The sequence below is a fragment of the Patiria miniata genome, unplaced genomic scaffold (genome assembly GCF_015706575.1).
Source record: "Patiria miniata isolate m_02_andy unplaced genomic scaffold, ASM1570657v1 HiC_scaffold_18, whole genome shotgun sequence".
In the NCBI taxonomy this organism is placed as follows: domain Eukaryota; kingdom Metazoa; phylum Echinodermata; class Asteroidea; order Valvatida; family Asterinidae; genus Patiria; species Patiria miniata.
The window spans coordinates 8,369,368-8,396,843 of NW_024037056.1; the positions used below are offsets into that span (position 1 = coordinate 8,369,368).

At 38.8% G+C, this 27,476-nt stretch overlaps 2 protein-coding genes and 1 long non-coding RNA gene across 11 annotated transcripts in view; 2 read left to right on the forward strand and 1 right to left on the reverse strand.

Annotated features, from left to right (window-relative positions):
- LOC119724484 (protein scribble homolog) overlaps positions 1-11,716 on the forward strand; it is an 81,196-nt gene extending 69,480 nt beyond the window's left edge. For 8 of the 9 annotated variants that reach the window (XM_038195558.1, XM_038195555.1, XM_038195557.1 and 5 more), the window contains 6 exons: positions 705-807; positions 1,979-2,159; positions 3,313-3,504; positions 7,005-7,099; positions 7,414-7,512; positions 8,434-11,716. In XM_038195558.1, coding sequence (XP_038051486.1) covers positions 705-807; positions 1,979-2,159; positions 3,313-3,504; positions 7,005-7,099; positions 7,414-7,512; positions 8,434-8,438 — 675 coding nt within the window. In that variant the 3' untranslated portion in view covers positions 8,439-11,716. The remainder of the gene's footprint in view (positions 1-704; positions 808-1,978; positions 2,160-3,312; positions 3,505-7,004; positions 7,100-7,413; positions 7,513-8,433) is intronic. The other variant, XM_038195560.1, reaches the window with a different exon arrangement.
- Positions 11,717-13,195: 1,479 nt separating this feature from the next.
- On the reverse strand, positions 13,196-25,620 carry LOC119724486 (E3 ubiquitin-protein ligase UHRF1-like). The gene is made up of 9 exons (XM_038195564.1): positions 25,413-25,620; positions 20,585-20,690; positions 19,952-20,119; positions 19,474-19,585; positions 17,569-17,745; positions 16,787-16,870; positions 15,545-15,652; positions 14,540-14,736; positions 13,196-13,964 (listed from the first exon to the last, which is right to left on the reverse strand). The coding sequence occupies exons 2-9, from the start codon at positions 20,675-20,677 to the stop codon at positions 13,869-13,871; spliced, it is 1,035 nt and encodes a 344-aa protein (XP_038051492.1). The 5' UTR covers positions 20,678-20,690; positions 25,413-25,620; the 3' UTR covers positions 13,196-13,868.
- Positions 22,374-24,102, forward strand: LOC119724487. The gene is made up of 2 exons (XR_005270646.1): positions 22,374-22,596; positions 23,080-24,102. It is a non-coding gene; the product is annotated as an uncharacterized LOC119724487 (long non-coding RNA).
- Positions 25,621-27,476: the final 1,856 nt, after the last annotated feature.

Here is a 27,476-nt window from a genome sequence, read left to right on the forward strand (position 1 = left end):
GGGTAACCCGTGCGACAGTCTATTACGCATGCATATTTACCCTGTGCGCGAATCCTCGCGCGCGCGCTTGGTAAACACCAAAAATAACATCTGGCACGTGATGGTGAATTGACCAGTGAGAGTTCGGCTCTCGATCATGAATATGTATGAGGTATAGTAATTGTTTCTAAAGTTCTTCGGAGTTGAAATGAGTTCAACTTTTTGAAGTTGCAATATGTATATTTACCCTTGGCACGCAGTGTTACTGGGCATCACATTCAAGTGAAGTAGGAACTGAGATTAATATTATAAATGAAGGTTGAAGGTAATACACATTTTGCAGATCCTAAAGGCTGGTGTGGCCAACCTATTTACAGTGGATGGATTGCTCATGTCGTCAGTTATTGTAAGCTGCCTGGAACATCCATCACTGCACATTAATGATGGACTAACTTTCAGTCAGTTCACCCTATGATGAGTGAATGCAACACTACACTCATTGTACAGTCTTTATTAGAAGACATGGATCATCCTATAGCTTACATGTAACATCAGGATTTGTGATTGACCATTCCCACTTCAGTATTAATTCAGACAAGTACTCAAATGACTACCCCATGGCATGAATTTCTTTCATTTTTTGAATGCAATGGTTTGGTGTTTGATATTGTTTTGGTATGAGGCAATAATGACTGTACCGTATGTATTGATTTGATTGCATATAGCCCATGGTGAAGGCCTCCGGACCTGAGCGGCTTGCATTCAAAGACAAATGGAAGCACTTTGAGCAACAGGCTGATGAACAAGCTCACTCAACACCCAAGTCATGTAAGTCAGGATTACTCATGGTGTATGTCACAGTGTCTGTCACATGGTCTGTCAGCAGTCCTGAAGCCATAACTTGTTACCTGTCCCTACAATACAGTCACCTGTCCCTATAATACAGCCACCTGTCCCTACAATACAGCCACCTGTCCCTACAATACAGCCACCTGTCCCTACAATACAGTCACCTGTCCCTATAATACAGTCACCTGTCCCTACAATACAGTCACCTGTCCCTACAATACAGCCACCTGTCCCTATAATACAGCCACCTGTCCCTACAATACAGCCACCTGTCCCTACAATACAGTCACCTGTCCCTATAATACAGTCACCTGTCCCTACAATACAGTCACCTGTCCCTACAATACAGCCACCTGTCCCTACAATACAGTCACCTGTCCCTACAATACAGCCACCTGTCCCTATAATACAGTCACCTGTCCCTATAATACAGTCACCTGTCCCTACAATACAGTCACCTGTCCCTATAATACAGTCACCTGTCCCTATAATACAGTCACCTGTCCCTACAATACAGTCACCTGTCCCTACAATACAGCCACCTGTCCCTATAATACAGCCACCTGTCCCTACAATACAGCCACCTGTCCCTACAATACAGTCACCTGTCCCTATAATACAGCCACCTGTCCCTACAATACAGTCACCTGTCCCTACAATACAGTCACCTGTACCTATGATTTAACAATCTTTTCATGACTTGTACTTCAGATGATGTTGTGGCAATTGAATATAATTTGTAGACACGATTCTTTTGTATCATTTACCGTAAGAAACAATTTCCAACATCCCACCAAACCTGCCTGTCTGAAGACAAGATAACCAAAGAGTTTGACCGTGAGTTGTAGTCCCTCAACCATTTACACATGCTTCAATTCAGTGCCATGTGGAACATTTGCACTGATAATACAGGGAAGTAAAAATGTTCACCATTTAGGAATTAGCAGCACCAATATCTGGCTTTTACTTCACAGTGGTTTTCATATTTTCAATTTCAAGAAACATGAAGTGAGTTGAAGCTGTCAACTTCCTCATAAACCCCTTTTCAGTGATGAGGTCAATACTGCGTACAAATTTAATAAACTCTTTCTTGTCTAGCTTTAGTGTGCAATGAATATGATTGAATGATTATATTATTTGATGATCACAGCTACCAAGAAAGTGACCCTGGTCAGTGATCAGGATTTGCAGAAGATCAAAGAAGATGAAGACAGGCGAATGCACTCCATGAGTGACGACGAACGCATGAACTATTCAAGAAATATCACCATAGAAACCACACCCAATAAACAAACCACTTCAGAGGATATATTCAACATCACAGGTTCAAGGTATGCATAGCGTTGTCTGTTCATCTGTTTGTGTGTGTGCTTGTTTGTTTGTTTGTTTACTTGTGTGCACTATATTTGAGTTGTGGGTAAGGAATACTAACACATAGTTGATGCTTGCCTGCTACTTGGCTGTCCAATGGGACAAAGTAAAGGGTTTGCCTAACTTGAGCTGCTTTGGGGGTTAAAGTCAAAATGTGATTGTGATAAAAGCCGTCACTTCTTATAAAATGGGCAAGATTCTGTGTTAGTTGTCATAATGTAATACATAAGAAGAGATTGCAGTTATGGCTTGCCGACAGGCACGACTTTGTTAATCATTATCAGTAGAATTTCTGCTGAGATCATGTTGGCATCCAAGCATCAGGCTTTGCTTACATTTAATAGTTCTGAAATATCTGCTAGAAGTCAGCCAATTTCATACCTTGCCATGGAAACCACACTAGCAGACTTATTTGATGTCTGATACAAGCACTAGTTGGTTGGATGGGTGGATTGCAGTCTGCGATCATGCTTTCACATCCAAGTTTCTTCTGCTCAATGCACTGTAAGCATAGTGAACTCAGCATCATTGCCACACAATTTTATGACACTGTCATTTTCGTCCTTGAAATGTTTTCATGTTGTATTGTTGAGCCAACAATAGATAGGCATTGGGACTCACAAATGGTAGTCTGGTACCTATCAGTACTGTAGTCCAGTCCATAAGTCCTCACAAGTCAATCACAAGTCAGGCACAAGCTATTCAGTCCTAAGTCAAATTACAATCTACTCGTATGAACTCTGACAAATACTTGTGACTTGACTTGTGATGGATTTGTGACAGACACTGCAACACTGGTGCCTATCATGCAGTTGCTGTCATCATGATAATGAATGCATCATTCACTAGGAGCTAGACCAAAATGGCAGAAATGCAGAGACAAAAATCATGTACATATACGTACTATACCTTTTAAACAAATGAGCGGGTTTTTTCAGTGGAATTTTTGGTTGTTGGGAAAATGCCAAATCCCTTGTGCCTGTTGAAGTTTGTGATGTTAGGTCAAAGGTCATGCACTTGTCTGTTGTTGGATGTCGTGATGAGTGTGATACCTGATCCCTATCAGGGGATTTAACAAACTGACATGCCAAACAAATGCTGTTCTCCTTCCAGCATTAGTCCTATAACTGGTCTACCCACTGAAATTAGAACGGCAAAAGCCGAGCGAAGATACTATGAGAAATTAAAGGCAGAGGGCCAGATAAGCCCTGAAGTCAACCAAGAAGACGGGCTTGAAAAGGGGCTCTCCCCGGCGGAGATGCGAGCTAAAGAGGCAGAGAAGAGGGCAGCATGGCGTGCAGCCAGGTAGCGTCTAACCCTGCCACTCAACCCCCCACCCCCACCCCCATTACTACAACATTCATGTAGTCAATCCCTTAGCCTATTTTTCAATTCATAACTGAATTCCCACTTGACAGCAATGAGATCTGCAGCTCTGAGATTTTGTTGAAATTAATTTTGGATTAAGTTAAATTCTTGCATTATTACCTTTTTAAAGGGAATATACAACATTTGCAAACATCAAAAAACAAAAGTACCAAATTATTATGAAATACCTTACTGGACTGTAAGCAAATGACAGTCTAAAGCATCCTGTAAAATCGTGGCACCTGGTGTGGTGTATTTTCAAGAAAAGTTGTATTTTGTATCAATTTTCAACGCTGGTCGGCCGACCAGCGTTGGGAAAAAAAAATGGCTTTTTTCAAATACTGCCCCCAATTTACCATAGTCCGCATTTTGTTTGCAATCGATTACACACCTAAGAATGGGTACCTGCCAGCTAGACTGGTTCCCTGACCTTACAATTCCCCAATTTCTATAAATTGCTGTTTGGTCTTAAGTGGGGTCAGAACCAGACTACAGGGACATGCTTGGTTTTTTTGGGTTTTTTTCTCCAGTATCTATGGACACAAAACTTGAAACAAGTCAGTGTAACAATATTTGCTATCATATACTAAACCCCCAAATCCATCCATTTGTGAAAATTACAGCAAAAGCAAATGTTGTATTTTCCCTTTAATAGAGATATCATTGAGAGCTTTACATTTCTTTCATGAAGATTATGATTTTGAAAAAAAAGTGTTGATTTTGAAAAAAAAGTGTTGATTTCGAAAAAAAAACATCATTTCTAAACCAACGGTATCAAAACCTATTGAATGATTCCCATTTGAGAGATAGTTTTCCTTTTTGGTTGAAAATGTAGTATAAATTACTGAGACCCTGCATGGTTTATAATTTTGTAATTGAAGAAACACTTTTCCTCTGTTTTACCTTGAAGACATTATGCCACAATTTTACACTAGTTCTTTGCACATTCAGTAGTTCCTTGCTCATTAAACGTGCTCACAAGATTCATGTGGGTGAAAATTTGCTCATCCATGTTATGTATCTGCTTAGCATTGATAACTTGATCAAGTAGACTTGGGAATAGGGAACTTGCAGAAGCTTTCATTTACTTCACTCAGCAAATCTGCTAAGAAAATCTTCTTATTACTTCATTCTTTATTGCCATGCTTGCAGTAGCCTCTTGACAAGGCCATTGTGACTTTGGATAGTAGAACTAAGCAGCAAAACCACAAGGTGAATTGAGCAGAGACTACACAGTACAGGCCAAGTAGTATAGTCACTAGGGCCTTTTGTCCTTGGTTTGCTAGAGTGCTGTTGATATCATAAAGCTTGATGTCATGAACAAGTACTACTACAGGGTGTCCTGAAAATAATGGTGCATGTAAACTCCGCCATTTTTGCCAATTCACAACCGGAATTTACTGCAAATGTTTACACGATCTTCAAGGTTACAGATTTAGCTTGAGAATACCGTTTGTTTAGTTAAGATTGCTTTTGTAAATCCAGAGATATGTTTGAATAACTGCAAAGCCAAAAAACCACATTCTGTGCCACTTTTAGGAAGAGAGTGCTTCAAAGATCAGACAATGCCAGTATGGCTCTTTTGATAAGATTATCTTAATGGATGTAAGACAAACATTCCATTCACACGACCATATAGAGGTTTGTTCTTATGTTGAAACAATTTAATAGCACAGACAGGTTCACTTCTTTAAAATTCAATGAAACGTTCAATTAAATATAAATAAATATTGCACACTCTGCTTAAAAATGTTAAAATCACTGACAGTAAAGTGATTTGGTTTTAGACTAGGACTACTGATTTTAACTGCTTCACAGAAAGTGGCACAAAATGGGTTTCTTGGCTTTGCCGTTATTCAACCATATCTTTGGATTTACAAAAGCAATCTCAATGAAACAAGCGGTATTCTCAAGCTAAATCTTTTACCTTGAAGATGGTGTAAACATGCACCATTTTTCAGGAAGCCCTGTATAAGTTCTACCGTTTGAATGCGTTGCCTACTGGACGTTTCTACCTGTGGGCTGACACCAACACTTAGCATGTTCCCAAGGGAGTGCCTGCTTACCGACGTGTCATCCGTGTCGCACTTAAGCCAGTTCTTACCTGTGCCATGCCTGGAGTTATGCTGCGTTATGCTTTCAAACCCTAAGCTAATTTGCATATATACATGTCGCAGCTGACATAATTTCTCCACCCAAAAGGATCATGAAACTATAAAGAATAACATGAGAAATTCCTACTAGTGGAAAGGCACTTGGTCTGTGTAGTCTCGGTTCAATAGATGCCTTGGCTTTGCCGTTTACTCAGATCTTTGCGGTAGGGCAATGTGGACTTGAGTCATGATGGTCTTGTCAGAAGGCTATGTCTGCAGTAGGTGGGCTTTGCTTTATTGCTGCCAGGGCTTCAACTGCTTTTTTGTTGTTGCACAAAACAAGAAATGACAGCTGCGCTTCTCAATATTGGTTGGAATACTTAATCAGGAAATTTCCCCTCTACATTACAAAAAAAAAAAAAATCCAACCCCCCCCAAAAAAACGTAGTACTTTTAATAGACCTAAGATATAATGACGTCACTCTCTGTTTACATGTGCACTTTTCTATGAGAGCCAGGTGGGACACGTTCTCATAGGAAAGCGCACATGTAAAAACAGTGTGGCGTCATTATATTTTTTAGGTCTATTAAAGTCAGAATTGATGTTACATGTAACTATTTGGTTGCTGAAAAATGGTTTCTTTGCCTTGTTACTTTCTGGTTTTTTCCCCCTAAAGGGGCTTAATTGAGAACCCCATCTGGTGAAATTCTTAAATCATTACAAAAGTTACCATGAAAATGTACAAAGTTGTAATGACTAATCCTACATGGATCTGGCCTTTGGGTTTATTTATGGATTAAATAAGCTAAACAGTCATAATGGCTCTAACTGAAAAGGCAGACCTCAAGAAGGCTATATGTTTACTGAAGGGTTTGTCTTTACTTATTAGCTTAATTCACCAGATGGGGTTTGAAATGAGTTTGGGTATCTGGACCAAGTTCGGGCAAGGACTATTATTCGACTAGTGGTTGATTTGTGCGAACGTCTCTTGTCAAACGCTGGTCAAAATGTCATTGCAAAACTTCTGGATCCTGGCTCCCTGCTGTACGTTATGACAGCGCGCGGCTATTGGTTACCAGCGATGCAACCAGACCCCAGTAGGCTGGTTCCAAATAGTCGACTAGCGTAGTCAACCATCATCTACTAGACAGAGTTCGGGCTAACTTTAGTCGAACTATGGTTAACCAATGGTCAACAAAAGTTCTTGCGCGAACTTGCCCCAGGCTGTGCTTTTGGGGGGGGGGGGGGGGTTGGGAGTTGGGAAAGCAGGTTTTGTGTTAACTTTGAGATAACCGTGGTCATGAGAATGATCAAACCCTTGTGGTCCCTGTGACTGTGTACAGGATGAAGTCATTGGATGATGATGCACTCAGGGCACAGATGGTGCTAACACAACACAAAGATGCCGAGGATGGCCTACGTATCAATGCGCTCAGCAGTGAGTAGAAACCTGTAGCAATCAATATCTCATATCTATACAACAATAACACTTTTGTGGCAAAACATTGTCCGGGAATATGCACAGCCATACTGGAGTATGGTATTTACCACAGTTCTTTGAAGATTCTTATTGAACCATTTGTGTGGATATGAAGCAACTCTAGTTATCCCACAGTTGGGTTACATGTTACATTTTCATAAAGTGTTTGAATGTGACTATGGGCTGAACAGGGCGCTTTTGGACTGCTTTAGAGAACTCTTTGGATGGGACACACTTTCAGTGACATGAATGAATTGTTGACTTGTTTCTAGATGGAAGCAACCAACCTTCTGAGAATGGTGAGAATCCAGCAGTCAAGGTGTCGCCACTAGAAGCTGACCTGCAGTTTATTGATGATGAAAACGGTGGAGGTAGGCATGGGTGTTGTCAGACTTTGATCTGATATCACACCTTTTGAAATAAAAAAAAAAAATTGTGCAACTTTGCACAAAAAAGTGACACAAAAATATCTTTCAGAACTTGCATCCAATTTTCAGACCTTTTTTTCATTGACAATCTCATTCCTGGAAAATAAGGTCAATATAGTTATTATTATATATGCATTGTGCTGATTCATAACAATCTTGCTGAGTTGAATAGGCATGCAACGTTTCCTCGGATCCGCTGATTTCCTCGTTTTTTACTTCTCATGAATGTCATTACAAATTTAAAATACTACAAAGTCTTGGGTGATTTGGAATTTCCTCGTTTTTTCCTAAATTCCCAGTTGCATGCCTGGTTGAAGTCCATGAGCACACATATATCATTAGAATACACAGTCTGTGCTGTGGTTTGCATACATTGGAATTGGTTTAGCGCATGACTGAGGGCTACACATGAACACTAGTTGTCAGACTAATAGTTTGGATGAGGTACCTTTACCACACTAGTAGCCTACTATGTACCCGCACACATACTTGTTCCGTAGTTGTGGGGACTACACACGAGTTGTCCCATGGTACTATGGGGACCGAACATGGTACTGTGGGGACAGCAGAAAGTCCCCATACCTTGGTCCTAATTTGCCTAACAATAAAAACCTTCCCCATAACGCGGTGACAGCCACCCCAGCAGTTCCTATACATGGAAAAACTATTACGAATGATGAAATAGTCCAATGTCTCTGTCGATATTTACTAATAAACCTGATGATATGGAGAAAAGGGTTGTTTTATAGTGAAACTCTTCAGAGATTTTTGTATTTGTCTTTTCCCTGAGTGGGATATTGATAACTCACATTGAATAGTTTTCTTTTTCATTAAGGTAAGGATTATTGGATTGTTATTCCACAGATTGAGTCTCAATAGCCCCCTGATACAAATTGCATGCTTGGAGCCACTGCTCACCCCTCATGTGGAAAGTGGAATGTTCCATTCATCCGACCAATTAGAAGTCTCTCCTCCGTTTCTACCAAGGCAACGAGTTTCAGATTTGAACCGTAATGCCGCTCATTTTTTAAGCTGTTATATTTTTAACAAAGCCTTATCACATGTGGGGATAGGGAAAAGGGTTTGTAGATGGTTTAGGGTTGTAACTTGTATCAAATAAGTTGGTCAGAAATTGACGGACAAAATCTGAACATTACCTGTATCATAGTTATGCTCTCTTTTGATTATTAAACATTTATTTATTATTGCTATAAAGGAATTTTCTCCAGAGAATGTAGAGAGTGTAAATTTTGGAAAACAACAGTGTTTATAAGAACACAGTTTTCATGGATGGGACTATTTTTCTCTTAGTCTTTTAAGCAGAATTAAGAAAGAACTCAGCTTTACAGGATTTGAAGAAATAGGACATAGCAGTATTTTGAACTTGTGTAGCATCGTATCAGATTCCCTCTGTATCTTCAATGGTGATACAGTGTTTTACCATACTTTTTTATTGTACTTGATGTACAGAATTTTAACGTTTTTAATGAAGGAATGTACAGAAATCGGGAAAAGTGAACAATTTCCATTTGTTAGTCATCTCGAGTTGAAAGACATTTTGCTGGAAAAGTGGTTGGGTTATTTTTTTTTAGTTTTTCCTTAAAAAAATCAGTACAAAATCTTTCATGTTTCCTTCAAACTTGCCAAATTTGCAGATCTTTGTAATGAGTTCTTCCCAGGCTAAGGTTTTACTAGGTTTTGAGTTCATTTTTATAGAGAATTTGTTTTAAATTACTATTATTAAAAACATGCTTTTAATGTTTAAATTGGGGGTATATGGATGTTATGTAATGTTACATTGTGTTTTTATGGCATATTTTATTCTTGTGTAGGCGTTGTCTGAACACAGCACTGAGGTGCAGATCAGGAGACCCTTTTGCCATTAGCTGTTTCTTGACTTGTTTTTAAAAAGTGAGGAATGCAGCCAATTAGAAATCATGTCAGATATGGTATTGCATGAAAAGCAAAGCAGATGTACCAAGATTGAAGTATAACGTTTTTATGTACTTATTCTAAAGGGGTTTTTAATGGGAGGACAACAGATTTTGGAATTATTTGAAATTTTCTCCCAAAGAAAAGGCACCTAAGTTGTAAATAATACAAAAACGTATACCCTTCCTTGCAGTCTCCTTTCTCTTTTTGGTGTTAAGTTGCCTATCCAATAATAAATATGAACAATTATATCCATCATCCTAAAACCAGACCATAGTCTCCAGAAAGCTTTTTGAAAATCTATTTGAAATTATTGCATATAAGCAATGTGGATTGCATCTCTCTGATTGTCCTTAACTTTCAAGCTTTCTTTGCATGAAAGTGTATTTTGCAATAGTGTGAAGTGCCACAACAAAGTCTATTAGTTGTACAAACATTTATCAAACCTACAATTATACACACAACTCCTGGTTTGGGCCATTGTTTCTTTCAAAATGTTTACGTCCTTGCAGTTGCCCTCCCCAAATATCTGGTGAAGATTGTGTTTGTTTTGCATTATCTGTGATGTATCATGTTGATATTTTAAGATAATTACCCCTGCATTTGCTTGAATCAAAGGTTTCAATTTCCTGGCACTATACGACTTAATTAGGTACAATTGAAGTGTTTTGAAGGGAGTTTTGTACAAGTCTACTCATGCCTGTTCCCTAAATAATAGGTTTGTAAAAGCCGTCAATGTATCTCTATTTAAATATATGGTGCCTTTTCTACAATGCCGTCATGTTAAATATTGTTAATATTGTTGTACTTTGGGTCATAACTTCTGAAAGACAAAATTTCGCTCCCAGAATTTATCTGTGTATTGATACTCATTGAGCATCTTTGTAAATTCCTGACAATATTTTGTACATTACAAAAGCAGTGTGCATTTAACAATAACTGTAGCCAAAATGGGGGAGGGAGGGGTGTGTATTAACACCTAGACATCCTTTAAACTTTTGTTACTGTTGTATGTAACTTTTTATAATTTGCTATTAAGTTTGCTTGCTTATTTTAATACAATATTTCTGTAGGGCAATATAATATTACATGTATTTTCTGTTGTATTATACACCATTGCATTCAGTGTCATTTATTCAGACTTGTATATTGAAATCATGTAATTGTTTACAATTTTAGTTGGTTTACCGGTCACTTTTGGTTAGGAGCCATTTAACAAGCCATTTAACAAGCCATTTTAATCCAGTTTCAAGCCGGTTCATACTTGCAAAAGAGAATAGCATTGCGAAACATTTCCAACAATGTTTAGTGGAATGGAAAGTATAAGTTGCTGATGCCATCAAATTCACAACTGTTTTGTACAAAAGATGAACCGGTTGTTTTTGCTCTACAAGAAAGATGAAATAAGTACGTTTTAATTGCAATTTTCAAACTGGTTCACACTGTCAAGCAGTCCCAAGTCTAGTTGGAACTAGTGAAATCTGCCTTCATCAGCTCTTTCGGCTTATAAAAGTTGACTGGTTGGTTTAAAGTTGTTGACATTATTTTTTTACAATTTACAAAAGCTATCATTGTGTCTATATACCTTTTCCTTTGTTGTTTCAGGTTTTCATTTAAGTGGTCATTTCTAAATGGTTATCAGTTATTTTAAGCCCAAGTTGCCCCAGTCACCACAACAACAAAAAAGCCATTGTTTTTAATGCGCATTTGTTCTTGCAGGCAATGTAACATTTACTGACAAGCTTTTTTTTTAAGACATATATTTCATCCTGAGGCATACGTTGACTTCCTACATGTGTGTATCTAGCTTGTACAGTCATTATTTCAGAGTTGCATCGCACTTGAAAAAGAAATCCGCAATTTAAGGAGCAAAAAGTGTTTTCAAACTTTTTGCAAAATAGTTCTGTAATAAGCAAGGGAGCCATTTGAACATCTAAGTGCGCATGTCAAGCATCAGAAATATACTGTATGTAATACTTCCTACATAAGACTGGTTGTAAATGCTTACTGTTGGGAAACACAGACTTTTGCACTTCTATTGTATCTTATTCAACAATCCTAGGGTGAAACTTGTAATATGACTCAGTAACTTTATATTCTGCTTCAACACTGTATATATGAACCATGTAATTATCAACATACTGTATTCTGTTAGGCCAGGAGGACTCTTTGTCATTTCTGATATTGGTTAAATAAATAGTATTGGAGAATAATAGATGAAGACTCCAGCATTCATTACTGAACTGGTTGATTTTTTAAATCTTTTGAAACAGTAATATTTAACACCTTTCAAATAATTTAAATATAAATTCATTTTGAAAACAGTTTTGACCAGGTATCAGTGGCAGAATAGTACGCTAATGTACAAATGTGATTTCAGGTTTTGCATGCAAAGTGATTCAGAGAAGTTTCTTGATACACCGTGTGAAGTGACTAAATCTTGAACAAAGAATCCTGGCTTCAGTCAGTATTTCAATCAGGAGAACGGTAGTTGTAATTGTTCAAGACGTAGACAATAGCTCAAGACAAGAGACTGGGACACAGCCTCGGACTCGAGGGTTTTATACCCAAAGTTCTCTTTGCTAGAACTGTATAGCCAGACTGACTAGTATCCGGCAGCACACATTGTCGTTCAGGATGCCATAGACCCCAAGACATTCTGACCAATCACAGCCGTGACTATTGTTCGAATTGCATTTACAAAAGTCTGATGTGTACATGCACATATGATACGCATTGTAGGAACATAGAGAATGGCAATGGAAAGGCACATGGTGTTGCCCACGTGCAAATAATGGACCTACGGTTTTCCCATAGTATTTACATCATTTCATGCTTCATCCATCTACAAGGATCCTTTTCCCAACTATTGGTGCAATTCCCAGAGATGTAATGACTCGTGTCAATGACTCGACTCAAGTCACAATTTTTGGTGACGCAACTCAACTCGAGTCCCAACAGGTAACTGACTTGACTCGACTAGAGTCGAAGGCTAATAACACTAGAGTCCCAAACTGCAAAAGTATATTTGCGGTGAATATTTACGGTGACTTGCGGTACAAAGTTATTAATGTTCACGAACTTCCCGTTACTGTCAAGTTGTGGCCGCTTATCACGTACAAATATACGCCTTGTCATGGACTCTCGAGTCCCTCCTTGTCGTTATATAGTGCACAAACAACTTCATGGAACCAGACTTCAAATACATTTCCCAACTCTTGGTTTCATCATTGGCATTGGGCGATTTCTTAAGCCCTTGATGGAACCCAAGCTAAACTTATGTCCTGCTTTCAAAAAATAATTAGATATTTCTATATAATCAGAAACAGTTTCATATGTTGCAATTTGGTTCCGATGTTAACGGCGTAAAATTTATTCCAGACCTGAAGCCAAACCAGAGATAAAACTGAAGTTTCACTTAACTGTTACGTAGATTTTTGTTAAAAACATCCAGCAGAAACTGTCTGCATGTATTGGGTACCATGCAGCATAGTCTTTTCATTTTCATAATGAAGTGGTGCCTTGTTCCTTCTTCCATTCTTTAATTTGATGGTCTTTGATCTGATGGTGTTCAAATATCAGCGACTCTAATTGACTCGACCACACACCGACTCGACTCGAGGAACAAAGTTCTTCCTCCTTTTGCAAATTATAATTTTAAATTTAAGCCATCACTGGACAGAACCCAAAATACTAACTAGCAACAAGCAAAATTTTATTTACGAAGTTTTCATTTTATTTAAATTTCAGATTAAAAACACACATACATGAGTTTAAATGTGCTCTGAAGACCCACCTATTCCAAGCAGCATTTAATTAATCATCCAGTTTGATTTCACTCTCTTGTGTACTGTTTCATATTCATGTATTTGCATTTGTGCGTACTTTTGTTCCCTGCTGTTTTTGCTGTTCATGTTTATTTGTTTGTTTCTCTGCGCCTTGAGCATCTAATCAAGATGGATTTGGCGCATTATAAATGCTCTTTATTATTATTATACAATGTTTTGCCCAAACATACAAACTACCTAAATTCAAATAATTCTAATTATACAATATCTAAAAACTGAACTAAACATTTAATTTCTACTTAACTACAACAAATTAACGACTTGAGAATATTTTCAACTTGAGAACGAACCATCTGCATAAAATGAAGCACCAGTAAGAAACGAGTTTTAGCAATTTAATTAACGTTTAACATCAAAATTGGCAAAAATGTTATTAATTCTCAAATCCAATAAAAATTGCTTCATAAAAATTGAGTATTTGAAAGTACAAAAAATAGAGTTGGCAGCAAAGTATTAAAAAAAAAATACAATTTAATTTTCTGTAAAAACATCATTTTCCTTGGTAGCCATCATTTCTGCTCAGTTTTCTTCTGAGTAAGTTGATGTCTCAGGATAGGAGGCAGGACTGCTAGCAGGCGACAACTCAGACATGTCGCTGTCTACGTTGCCTTTATCCTAAACAAAAAGGAAAACAAATTAAAGGAATTGACTTTGATATACTTGTCTTCATTACTCGTGATTCATTAGTAAATTTCAAACCTCGCAAGGGAGAACGTTCTCTTATGCCCAAGTGACAACTAGGTCTAAAATGTGAATTGCTGGGGCAGATATTGGTGGATATTTTCAGTATTTGCTTTGCATTCCGAGTATGGATGTCAAACTAGGTAATTCATGCACACAACCAATGGACAAGTCGACATTGGTATTTGTATTACATACATGTAATCAGAATTTTTTAGTCATCTTTTCACATATTGTTACATGGTTGAACTTTTACACAGACACTAGAAAAGCTTTTGATGACCAATCAGAAGAGGGCTCACCAACACTGACCAACAGCTCACAACCAATCACATTTGTTCTTCGATGCTTGCTTTTCTAAGAGACATGAGACAAGCATGTGTGCTTTCTATGAGTGCCAGGTGGGGGCAACAGCCACTAACCCAGGGGTAAGATTGCGGGAAAATGAAAAATCCACAAATTGATCGGCAGAGGGTTTGAGGTTCCCCGTGGGCCACATTTAACCTTACCAGCTCACTGCCAGCATCACTAGTCTCCCGTTCTGATTGGCTGCTGTAGGCACTGTCAGACTTCTTGCTTGGGCTGTTGGGTTCAACCACTTCCCAAGGAGGTGAGGCTTGATCCTCACAGCGACGAAGTGCAAACTTGTAGACTCCATAGCCAGACAGACCAGTAGTAAACCAGTATTTCTCAACCATATACAGACCTACATGAATGCAATGTTATATTCAAGATAATTTCCATTGTACCATTATGCAATGATGAGATTCCAGCTATAATTGTCACCATCCTGAGCCGAATACACACTGGACAATCTGGTAGGGATAAGGCAGGGGTCGGCCTGGGTCTAACCCTGCGCCTCAAGGCTTGACTGTCAGGTTCCAGTCACTCCAGAGCTGGGACAGGATTCGTATTTTTCAAGATGGGCTTTTGACATTCATGGGTCAAAAAGGGTAAAGTCAACATTACAGTTTTTCGAAGTCATCTGGCATTGCCAAACGTTGGTACTCATCTGAAGAGTTCTTGATTACAGAGTGCATGCATGGTTTGCAATACAAGTATCGACAAAGCCATATCCAATGTTTGCATAACTTAGCAGCTACCCCAGCAAAACGAGTGTGAATGTGCGCTGGATTTAAATTGCTGGAACGAACTCAGACTCATTGCAATCCTGGGCCAAGAAAACCTGGCTTTTAGGGCTCTGTGTGCTAAGGCCTTTTACTCATGCTATGCAGATATACATGTACTCATTTCCCTGATGCCGAATGGTACAGTTACCTTCTCCCAACACAGGGTATGCAACTGGCACGAAACATGGACTGGCCACTGGGATGATGTAAAACACTGTGCATGCTTTGTTATTAAGTTCAGGGTGGCACAGAGATATGCACATGAACTCCAATTAAAACTCTCCCTACTTGTATCTGTGTGCAGCTTTCATTTTCCAACAAAAAAGTGAACATTTCCACAGCTCATTTCCTACTTTTCTGCTTTTCTTAAAGCTCTATACTTACCATCAAATCTATAGCCATCTTCTGGTGCATATGGACTGTCCAACTTGTAGCCACGGATGACACGCACCGGACGTTTGAATTCAACATTCCTGGTCAGTGCAAGGTTACCTGGTGACGAATGATCATTAGACATGATCAATGCAAGTGTTTATCTATGCTACATGATGAATGCCTTGCAGGACTATCACGTATACGAAACAGTCATTTGCATTTGTGAAATGAATCCTTCTAGTCTAGTGCTGTCAAATTGTATTCAGTACTGTGAGGTATGTTAAATTGTTTATTTGTTCAAGTACAAATGTTGAAATTGACATTGTCATGAAATTATACACAATGACAAAGTATCTTTGAAGTGATTTTAATGCATTATTTGGGGTTTTTTTTCAAATAGAACTTTTAAAAGATGTTCCAGAATTCAGGTGTGGTAAATAAGAGCAGTTAACATGTTTGAATTCTGGGGCAGTTTCATGTAGTTTGTGAAGTCAAGAGTACATGTAGGATAGGAGATCCAATTTGGAACATACACTGCCATGTCAAGCAAGCAGCCTATTTGAGCTATGGCAACACTATTGGAGGGCGCTATTTGGTTTGACCCAAATAAAACAGCGCCCTCCTAGTGCGTCTGCTATATTTCAAATAGGCCAATTCCGGCACACAATAAGCCATTTGCGAGTGACCTATACCCTGTTTGGGATTTAGATTTGAAAAACATCTGGTACACTGACTTGCTCAGAATGCTTGGCACATCTTAACTTTGAATTCTCCAGACCAAAGACACTGTTGCTAATCACATGATTCGGGGCAAGCTCTTGCATAGTTACGTAAGAGACGCTCAGCACCAATACATTGTTCAAAATGGGTGAGAATGGCACAAAGACACCAGACCATGCCGGAGCTGGGGGTTGCTAGCATAAGGCTTGCCCCGAATCACGTGATATAGTAACAGTCTCTTTGGTCGGGAGAATGCAAAGTTCAAACGTGCAAAGCATTGGATTAAGTCAGCGTTCCAGATTTTATTCAAATTTAATTTGTTAATGGCTTATTGGCTGTGGAGCATCTTCATGAACAATAGAAGACACTTTGTACCCTCTGGTGAGAGTAGTGTGTGCTGCACACCCTGTGTGAGTGCACCGGGTCATGTGCTTATAACGTAATGTATGCAAAACTAATTATATTCCGAATGTGCACAAACCTGCACAGTCTTTGCATGAGCACCACATGTACGCAGGCAACATGTCTTACCTCTAGACAGTGTCTGGTCCTTAGACTGTGGTGCAGTACGTAGATTCTTAGGGTTAGCCTTAGTTCCCTTCAAGTCACGTCCTCCTAGAAAAAACAACAAAAATAGAGAAGTAAGTATCTCCAAGTATTTTTTTTTTGACCAAAAAATAGCTGATTCCCAAATAAAAGCTAACCCCCTAGTAGTTCCCCAGGACTACCCTGCTAAATCCAACAGAGTCTTGACGGTTACTCATAGAGTTTCCTGCTCAATCCAACACAGTCCCACACAAGTTGTTGGGTACCTGGAACTATAAAATGACTGCCATGCTCAATCCAACAGAATCCAACAGGGCCTTATTTTTCTGTTTGCTGCTGGATCCAACAGAGTCCAACTTGGTGTTATTTACCAGTACCCAACAGAATCCGACTCTAAATGTTTTCAGTTGCCTGCTGAATCCAACAGATTTCAAAAGGAATATGTACAATGGGTTTACTACTCAATCCGAAAGGACCCAGTGTTTCTCAATTATCTTGATCTAAGGGTCTTCAACTAATTTAACATACCGACTGGATAGTACCATGCATAAAGAAGTAATGCTGCATTTCAGTCACGTTTTAGGCCTTCAATGGCCACTGCTTGGTATGTACAAAGCATACAAAGTACATTTGTTTGATGCGGTTTGAATGGATGCGTTTACATGATTTTAGGCCTCTCAAGATGGCCCCCTAGTGACTTCAGCCCATAATCCGGATGCTCTATCCAGCCAGTATATATCAATCAGTAAGATCTACAGTCCACACACCTTCCCCTGTATATGTGAAGCTCTCTCCCAGGTCTAAGTCATCCTCGTATCCACCTGACAATGCCAATGAGTAGCATCCTTCCTCCTCGTTGCCATGGATACCAGCTACCGTAGGGCGATGGATACCATCTCGGGAACAGTCAATTCGCATCATCCATTCCCTACCAACCTCAACACCTGATAAATAAAACAATCAAAGTTCACTTCATTTTGTTGCCACATATTTTTATATGGGCAACTATGTGCAATTAACACACAAAGGGCTTATATGCAGGTTTGAATTCACAAGCTTGACAAACCATTTTCTCTCAATCATCATTTAAATTTGTCATACAAATATGCATTCAATGTGACTCCATAAGGGGTAAAGGAACTAATAAGCTTCTGTGTGCATTAATGCCACAAATGTTTTTGTGTGGAAAACGCTCGTTGGTCTAGAATGACCAGAGTTCACACTAAGGGGTGTGATCGGACAAAAATGAAAAATCCACGAACTTCGGTTGACATGTATACATGTACATGTACAGTATGTATTATTGTACATGTACTTGTATAGATGTACATGTATACATATACATATGTCCATATATAGGGCATGTACATTTTATGTACTGTAATTTCTGTAATGTTTGCAAATTTTGTCACTTTAGTAAAGAAAACAAATGGGGGAAAATTAGAAAAAAATGTCTGGTCATTAAATAATATAATCCATATGTGATTTATTCAATAATGTCTTTTTCTGTGTGTGATGTTATTACTTCTGCATGTTTGCAGAGAGAAAGAAACGATTCACAAAAAAAAAAATATGAACGGTGCTTAAAAAGTTTATAGTAATCTTACTTTAAACTCCAGTCCCAGGCTTCCAAAACATTTTTGAAATTTTGTGTTGGTGGTGGCTATTTTTTCAAAGCACTACTGCAGCTCAAACTTATTTCCATCCACAGTGACACTTATTACCAATTCTTCCAACCATACTCTTAAATTCCTTGACAAAATCGTGGCAATATTGACACCAATGTGTTTGCAAATTGCTAGCTCACGATCGTCACTGCACAATACATGCACAATACACACACATCCACACGCAATACACAAACACGAGGTGCAATCCCATTGAAAATTATTTTTAGTCTGGTCCTCAAGTACTCCACTGCGCACACTGCATTGATGTCTATCAGGTTCTTGACTGCACTGCTTATTAGACTTGTGTCACCAGTCCATCCATTATCGTAAATTAGGGCCTATTTCTCCAGAAGTTTTTGGGCGATATTACGGAAACAGAAAACGTTGGAAATCCGGAATCCGCATAAAATTCCGGAATCCGCATAAAATTCCGCGGACGTTAGACTAAAAATCCGGAAATCCGGAAAAATCACACCCCTGACACACTGCATTGCATATAAATGAGCTCATATACACTGTGATGTATATATATTACCTCTGCGTTGCGTGCGCTTGTAGGGCCGTCCCGCATGTCTCCCTAATGAGAACTGCAACTGATCAGTCCCATGACTGGCCCGAAAGCTTGCACTTATCAAAGGTTATACACCCCAGTGATTCCTTTATTTCTTGCATAGTTATTGGCACGATATAAAAGAAACAATTGTTGACTGCTGTGATGTGGGATATGCTGTATATTACCCCTTCGGGGCACATTGCACCCTCAGTGATATCCCACATCACAGCAGTCAACAATTAGCCAGTCGGTATTAGTCTAGGTCAAATGTCATTCAGGATAAAATTGTTGCTTATTAACAGGCATGTGTCATGCGCCTTTGATGCGTGTTCGATTATCCAGAATGACCCGTGACCCATATCATTGTGTGCATACACAGTTGAAATACCGAACTGGCTTATTGTTACATAGCCATGTTCAAAAGATCGACCCAAGATGGTAATCCTGACCTTCAATAGCACCGAATGTATTCTCTCTTCTGATTGGCTTAGTGGGTGTGTAGTCAGCATCAGGATCAACCTTAGACAATTCAGCATCAACGTCATCAGCACTTGGAGGTTTCTGTAATAGAACCACAAGCTTATGTGACACTTGTCTACAAAACTTTAAAAAATAAGACGACATTTCTTTGAAATGATGGCGATTTAAAGCAGGAAATTCTTAATCTGAAGTGTGAATCACCATTCCAAGCACTCTGGTAAAATTGAACTGATCCACATCTCTAAAATGAGTGATGCATTTTCTACAATGTGCTGCTACAGAATTGACAGATTCAGCCAGCAACCTATAGTCAAGTATTGAGCATATCATAACCCCTAGTAGACAAGTTCGTTTCTTATTTGTCTCTTTGAGAGAAACCAAGCAATGTAAGCTTGCCTAGTTGTCTCGAGTCAATTGCCAATTCTAAGTTCCCATCATCAGACTTACCAGGCCAGTCAACCGTCTTGATTTCCTGACTCCGTATGTAAATGAGCTTCCTCCTTCCTGGCCCAGACCATACACCTGCTGCTTGGGCACAGGGCTCTCTGACTGCTGCTTACGTTTGCGTGTGAGTTGCCTGGGTCGCTTTTTAATATTCTTTGGCTCAAGCTGAAACTGTTAATACACGTTTGAAAAAAAGAGAATTGCTTTCTGAACGGAACAATATGGGTGGGATGAAATGCAGAAAGTTAGAAAGGAAACTATTTTATAAAAATCTGATTTAGGATTTGTCCATTCAAATAACAGGACATTTTCAAAAAGTTATGGTTATTGAAGACAACTTTAAATTTCCAGGAAAACTGAATTTTGCTTAAAATTAAAGAAGATATTTAGAGGTTGGGGATGGGGGGGATAAGGAGAATTTTGTTTTTTAATCCTCTTGAATAAAATGATGCATACAATTTATTCCAAAACCTTACTGTATGCTCATATGAAGAAATCATGTGCTATATACAGCTTTAGTATAAGCTTTTGTTTACTTTTGTTATAAAATGAATTATAAAATTTTAACAAGATAAAAATATACCCAAACTAATGGGCATGGAATCTTATTATATATCAATTACTGCATTCTTTTACCGGTTTATAAAGTCCTAATTCTTTCAAGACTCGCTTGTTTTCTTCAATGTTCTTGAGACGTCGGACCTCATACGGTGACAATTCAGCAGGCATGGTTGCTATCAAGCTAATTAAATATAGAATGCAAAGAAAGTATAACAATTGTGTAACAAAACAATTGTTGACTGCTGTGATGTGGGATATGACATATTGATCACCCTTGGGGTGCATAGCACCCGAGGCGAACGCCATGTTTATGGGTCTAGTACCAGCCTAGTCTTAGGCTTCAAATTGAAATCAGTTTGCATCACTCTCAAGTGCAAAATGTTGAAGAAAAGTCTCCTTTAAAAATTGAATTGAGACATCAAACTTTGGCTGATAAAATACTGAGGAGCTTGTCTTTGCCTTATTACAAACAGTCAACATTTTGCATCTACTTCAAAACAAGAGCTTTTGTTTGATTTCATTTTCTATGAATACTGATAGGTAGAATCATCAAATAGTTGTAGAATTTACTTTATCTTAAAGAGCTTTCAAAATACAATTAAACAAATGGTTTCCTAACTTCATAGGGCAAACAGTTCTGACATTATTGCAATTTTAAATTTGCTTTTTTTTGCCTTAAAATGATGCTCGATTTGGCTGAAATAAATGTGACCTCGTCAGTTGATTATGTGTACAAACGTATGGGAAATGTACACATAAATAACGGCATCGCTGTTTTGGGGAATCCACAACTTTTTTTGGCAATGTGATTTAAATTAATAACAAACCAAACTTTTTAAGGTCAACTACACCCTGCAATTCTCTTTTATTGATGTTTGGAGCTAAGCGAAAGTATCCCTGTATCTGATACTCCATGTCAAACCTTTCCAAAAAAGGCGGTCACAAAAAATTAGGTCATTTTGGGCATGAAAATAGCGCCACCAATGTCCGTGGCGGTGGTTCAACATAGCTATGAGTTTGCGAATTGTTTATCTCTCAAAACTAAATCGTTGAATCTGATGTGCGGTGCGCACGCGCAGTTGAAATAAGGAAAAGGCTTACTGATGGCTCAAGGTTGAGTCAAATTGGCCAGATTTATTTTGCATGTTTTTCTGCACTCAAGCTTAGTCTCAAGGTCTTGTGGGCAACTGTGTACTTAAAGCTACAGTCCATCACTTGCAGCAATCCGAAAAGTAACTGGCGTAATTATTGTTGAAAAACATACTTGGTTGAAAGATAGTAAGGGGACTAAACTCCCTGTGAAATTATTCTTTCTGGCAAGCTGTCATTTTGAAGTAATCAACGAAAGAAGGCCTTTCCAACGGTGCTTCTTAAGACGCACCGTAGGAAATTTAAATTAGTAGTTGGTTTTGTTATTCGGTGAAGCGCGCGCAAGCATTGGCACGACGCACATGCACGTGCGGTTGCTACAATTTGTCAGATCAGTGCGCGACATCGCGTAGCTGCAATCGGCTCAGTGAGAATGTGTCTCAGACCATGCTCAGACGCTGAATTCAGGCCCAATTCAAAACATGATTCAGCAACTTTTGATTTGAAATTGAGATCCTAGAATGCTGTTTTTCTCGGAATATACAGCTGAAGCTGAGCTGAAACTTCATCAGGTTAGTTGTTCAGTACCTTTCTTTAGATTTTGAGCACTTTTGTTGCTTCAAACGAACAAAATGCACAAATTACAAATGATGGACTATATCTTTTTAAGTTACACAGGCCCTGTCATGCCTGTCCTATAATAAATGGGAACAAAAATCCACTTAATTCAGCAACTAAACATTTAAAATCAACAGCTGTGTCGTGGACCGACGCATAAGGTTTATCGCAAATACAAACCGCAAAGGATCATGGGGCTGCAATCGGAGCAAGAGCGCCATCACACGGCGGTGGGAAAACGTACACACGGCATGCACGGTGCGGTGTGTACGATATTTCTTGGCTGTCCATTTTTCAGACGTTTTGTGTTCGATGGACATGATGGGAGGTGATTATTGTGCTGTTCTGGTTTGCAATAACTGTTGTTATCCACAACAAAGGTATGATCTTTGTTATACATAAATTAAAGGAAAAAAAATGTTCTCACGACAAATAGTAGTATAGCGTGCAGTTCTGACCCGACGCAATCGCGATGTGCCGACGACCGGCACGCGAGCGGGGAAACACGGGACACTCTGCACTGTCATGACTGTGTCGGCAAATGCATTTAGAGTTTCTGTGCCCCTCAAAAGCTCCCTTTGATGACTCTTTTCTTATCGGAAAAATATGTGGCTTTTATAATGGTTTAATTGTTACTTCTGTCAGCGAACGATGTGTGACTTTCACAGACAATTTCATGATTTTTTATTTATAATATTCTGTTCACGAAAATGTAAAAAAAAGCAGTACTGTAGTAGGCCTAGCTAGCTAGCCTACTCCATTGTTTTACTCATAAAAATAATTGTGAAGTTTTATGTGGTTTATTTTTTCTCCGTCATCAAACAATAAATATCTCTATCTTACATTTCCCCTTCTCTTGATAGATGTCATCAAAGAGCATGTAAACACACTCGGATTCCACTCATGCAGGGATAAGAAACACTTCCCTCTCTGGACCTAACTGACCCAACAGCAGGATTTCAAAGTAAAATCATCGACTACAGTCTGAAGCAACCACTTTAAATACGGCCAGCCATATCCTGATGAACTTCACCCATCTTTACTTTTGAGAGGATACGACCTTCCTGAGACACTGAAAAGAGCACCGGTAAAGAGGCGAGCATTGGATCTCACAACACCACTGCCGGCCATCTGAGAAAATCAAAACTTTGCTGTACCTTTTCTTAAGTTTTTATTTATTTTGTTCATTCTTACTCAAGGTTTGTATGCAAAATAAACCAAATTATAAATGGCATTAACCTACATGTACATGAACGGTCTTCACTTATGATAATGATAATAGAAATTATATCAATTGTAAAAGGTTTTGCAGGTTCATAAAAATAAGAGACATGTTTAATTAAAAATAATGTAAATAAAATTTGGAACAAAGTTGCACACAATAAGGATGTAGAAAATGCAAATTGAAATGATCAAGTCATGTTTTATAAAAGTACATGAACATTGTTTAAAAATGCAATTATGACCTGTGTCTCTTGACGAGAGTTGAATTAAAAGTAAAAAAAAAACCTGGAAAATTGAAAATAAAACTGGCAAATGCAAGCCTACTCGAGTGTCATAACAAGAGTTGTATGAACAGTTGTCAAAATATCAAGGAATATGGCCTACGTCCCTCAAATAAAAAAAGCCGAGTCTCAAAACAACAGTTGGAATAAATAGGTGAAAGTAATTGGCAAATATGAGCTGTGTTTCTTAATTAAAAGCTGGCAATATTTGAGCAGATTCTCGTAAAAAGAGTTGGATAAAGTTTAAAAACTTGGCAAATATGACCTGTGTTTCTTATATAACCGGTAGCCCCAATATTGGCACAAATTTACTCGGACGAATACAAGAAAACCTGTTTAACATAAAAAAACAAACCAATTTATAAAATACACAACAGTTATTCACATGCATGTACACATGTAACTAGGTAGGCATGTTGGCTTAAAAATTTTGGCGATCGTGTATCTACGGGCCCGTGACCTGTAAGGGAACAAAATCCACTTTTAAATTATTTGACCTACCAAACAAGTTTGCGATATTAAGAACATACAGGTATAGGTATGTCATAGATAAAGAGCACGTTTTTAATTTTTTAAGGGAATTTTTTTCTGGGGGGGGGGGGGGGAGGGGAAATGAAGATGATAACGACAAAAGGCAACACGGAAATAAAGATGTACCGTGAATGGCAAGGCGCACTGAATCGCACTGCACCACTGTAAACCGCGTAGGAAAATCATCATTTCAACTCCGAGAAACTGTTCAAAAATTACACAAAAAGGTCATTATATTGAGAGAAGTCTGCTCTAGGTTGACAAGGTCATTTTGAGTAGTAAAAAACACTCTTGACTCTAATTTTATCGAAACCAAACGGGCCCTACACTACACGATCGCTGAAAGTTTTCGTGTGTGATCGCAGCCATCATTTTGTGTTGGTTGCGCGATGCGCGCTTCAACATCCGGGACTGCAAAATAGTTATGCTCCGTTTTGCATCCCATGATGCTTTGCAACAGGGCGCCCTCTGTTGGTAGCAATCTATTTGCGATAAACCTTATACATGTAGGTTAGGGTTTTTATTTTTTAATTTTTGTTTCTCTTTTTAGGGAAATTTGGGGGAAAATGACGATGAAGATGACAAAATGCAACACGCAAACAAAGATGGTGATCACATGGCATGAATTTGCAAAAGCTTGTTGATTCGCATAACATCACTTGTAAAATGTGTAAGCAAATCATATTTTCCACCGAAAGATAGGCCTACTGTTCAAAATTCCCAAAAAATTGTGTCATTTTCTAATGACACAAGTTTTTCATTTTATTGAAACTAAGAGAAATCCGCTTTAGCCTGGAATTTGAAAACAGTGAACATGGTGGAAGAGTCATTTTTTCAATGATAAAAAACACCCTCGACTCTAATTTTATCGAAACTAAAGAAGGGCCCTAGGCTACAAATACACAATCACCACGGATGTAACATGGCATGATTGATGAAAACATAGGCGTCAGTATTACGTAACACTAAACACCTAAACAGAGTTACAATACATGTCATGCACGTACTACTAAGTACTATTGAATGACACGGACACTGTGCATGGCTTATTCCTTTCCTCCATAATTATGAATGTGTGCGTGACATGTTTGCATTTCACTTCAGAAATCTCTGTTGCACTAAGACCAACAAAACGTACACTTCTGCTTCTTCATCATTACCTTAAGAAAGCCAAAAGAGAAAGCTTTCGATGAAACACACAATCACAGGACCACCACGGCACCAGCCACGACGAGTTGCACGTAGACCTAAATCACAACTTCATGAAGTGTTTACGGTAAACTAACCACGTGTGTTTTAAAGGGACGCTGTGGAATTTACGCGGGAAAACATTCGCGGGTATCCTGCGCAGCTGTCTGCAATGTGGGAAACGAGGAGTGGAGACCGGCGGATCAGATCGGAGCAAGGACCCGACGACCGTTTTATGTAACATTGGAAATTCAGGCCACACTGTCCGAGTTGAGAAGGCGATAAAGTTTCTTCACGGCTGCAATAATGCGAAGAGAATAAAAGTTTAACTTAACTTGAGTGACCGATGTGACCTAACTGAATGAGTATTTGAATCACGAGTTGTTTTTCTTTGGATGGGCCAACTATTTCCCAAAACCCGCACTAAAGCTGGATTCCTCAGTATTGTTAAAATTGGTGCATGTTTGTCAAAGCGGAATAATATATGTTTTCCCGGCTATTTTAAAACATTTTTCATTCAAATTCACCAACTTTAACATTCAATTTCGTCCGAGAAAAATTTCGCACACTTTTAGTCATTTAGGCCATATACCATTCAACAGAGGTGGCAGCAAGTCATTTTTTGCAAGTCCAAGTCAAGTCACAAGTCATTAGGTCCAGTCACAAGTCAAGTCACAAGTCATTTGGTCTAAACACAAGTCAAGTCACAAGTATCTTTGTCCAAGAACACGTCAAGTTGCACATTATTTTGTCCAGCTGTAATAAGCTAAAAGAACCTGGCGTCAACTTACGAGTTATTTTGAACATGCCTCCTTAAATCCCCTTTTTCAATGTGTTGCAATTACTATTCAGGTAGTTTATCACATATCTGTCGGATAGTAGCCCTTTGTATACTTTAATAAATTTACTTAACATTGTAGAAATAAATGTTGAGATGACATGAAAAAAAAACTTCACTCACTCGATTACATGTAGTATACTAACACTTTATTGTTCAATTTTCATGTATACTAAACGCCGACCAATGTGTTAGGCTATCCGGTATTTTACATGCAATTGACAAAGGCCTGCTTGAAAAGAATTTCATGAAAGGTTCCTTTCAAAGTTTGTTCAACCATTACATTAAGCAAGAGACTTGGTCATTGAAAACTGTAGTTTGTTGTGACAGTCTTATTGAAAACTTTTGAAACTAGTGGGAACTATTCATTTTACTGGATTCAGTCACTGAGGTCTATTTTCTGAAATGAAACTTTCTCGCTGCAACTATAAACTGCATTTATAAACACCTTGAGTGGCCTTTTTAGGCCTTGTGTTGGGCGAATTCAATTGAAAAAAATCTATTTTTTCATGTACCAACTGTTACACTTCAAATAAACAAGATTTGATAGCATAGTATCACTCAACTTTGCTCTGTGTGGCCTCATAATTATTCCTCCATGACTGAATACACGTTCGATGGAGGAGCTAGTAGCAGGAACAGACAGCACCCTCAAAGCAAGAGGAAAGAGTCTGGGGCATGGGCGTCGCGAGGGGGGGGGGGGGGGGGGGGGGGGGGGGGGCAAGGGGGGGGCACTTGCCCCCCCCTCAAAGCAAGAGGAAAGAGTCTGGGGCATGGGCGTCGCGAGGGGGGGGGCAAGGGGGGGCACTTGCCCCCCCCCCCCCCCCCCTGGAAAAGCAAAAAAAAAAAAAAAAAAAAAAAAAAAAAAAAAGGAAGAAAAAAAAGAAAAGAAAAGAAAAGAAAAGAGACTCGAAGACAAAGTGGTGTAAATTTAATAAGTTGGGGGGGGGGGCAAAATGTCCCTGCCCCCCTCTAAAACTGATAAATCGAGAATGTGTTGAGAAATACAAGCATTTTTTGGCAAATTTTTTTTTTTGCCCCCCTCTAAAAAAAATCCTGGCGACGCCCATGGTCTGGGGAGGCTGTTCTTATTTACCAACCAGAAGTGCAGGCAGGCATTACGCAACGTAACAACTCAGCTCACTGATATGATCTACAGCTGCAGCTGGGCGAAGTAGAAACCGCGCAAAGTCCGTTT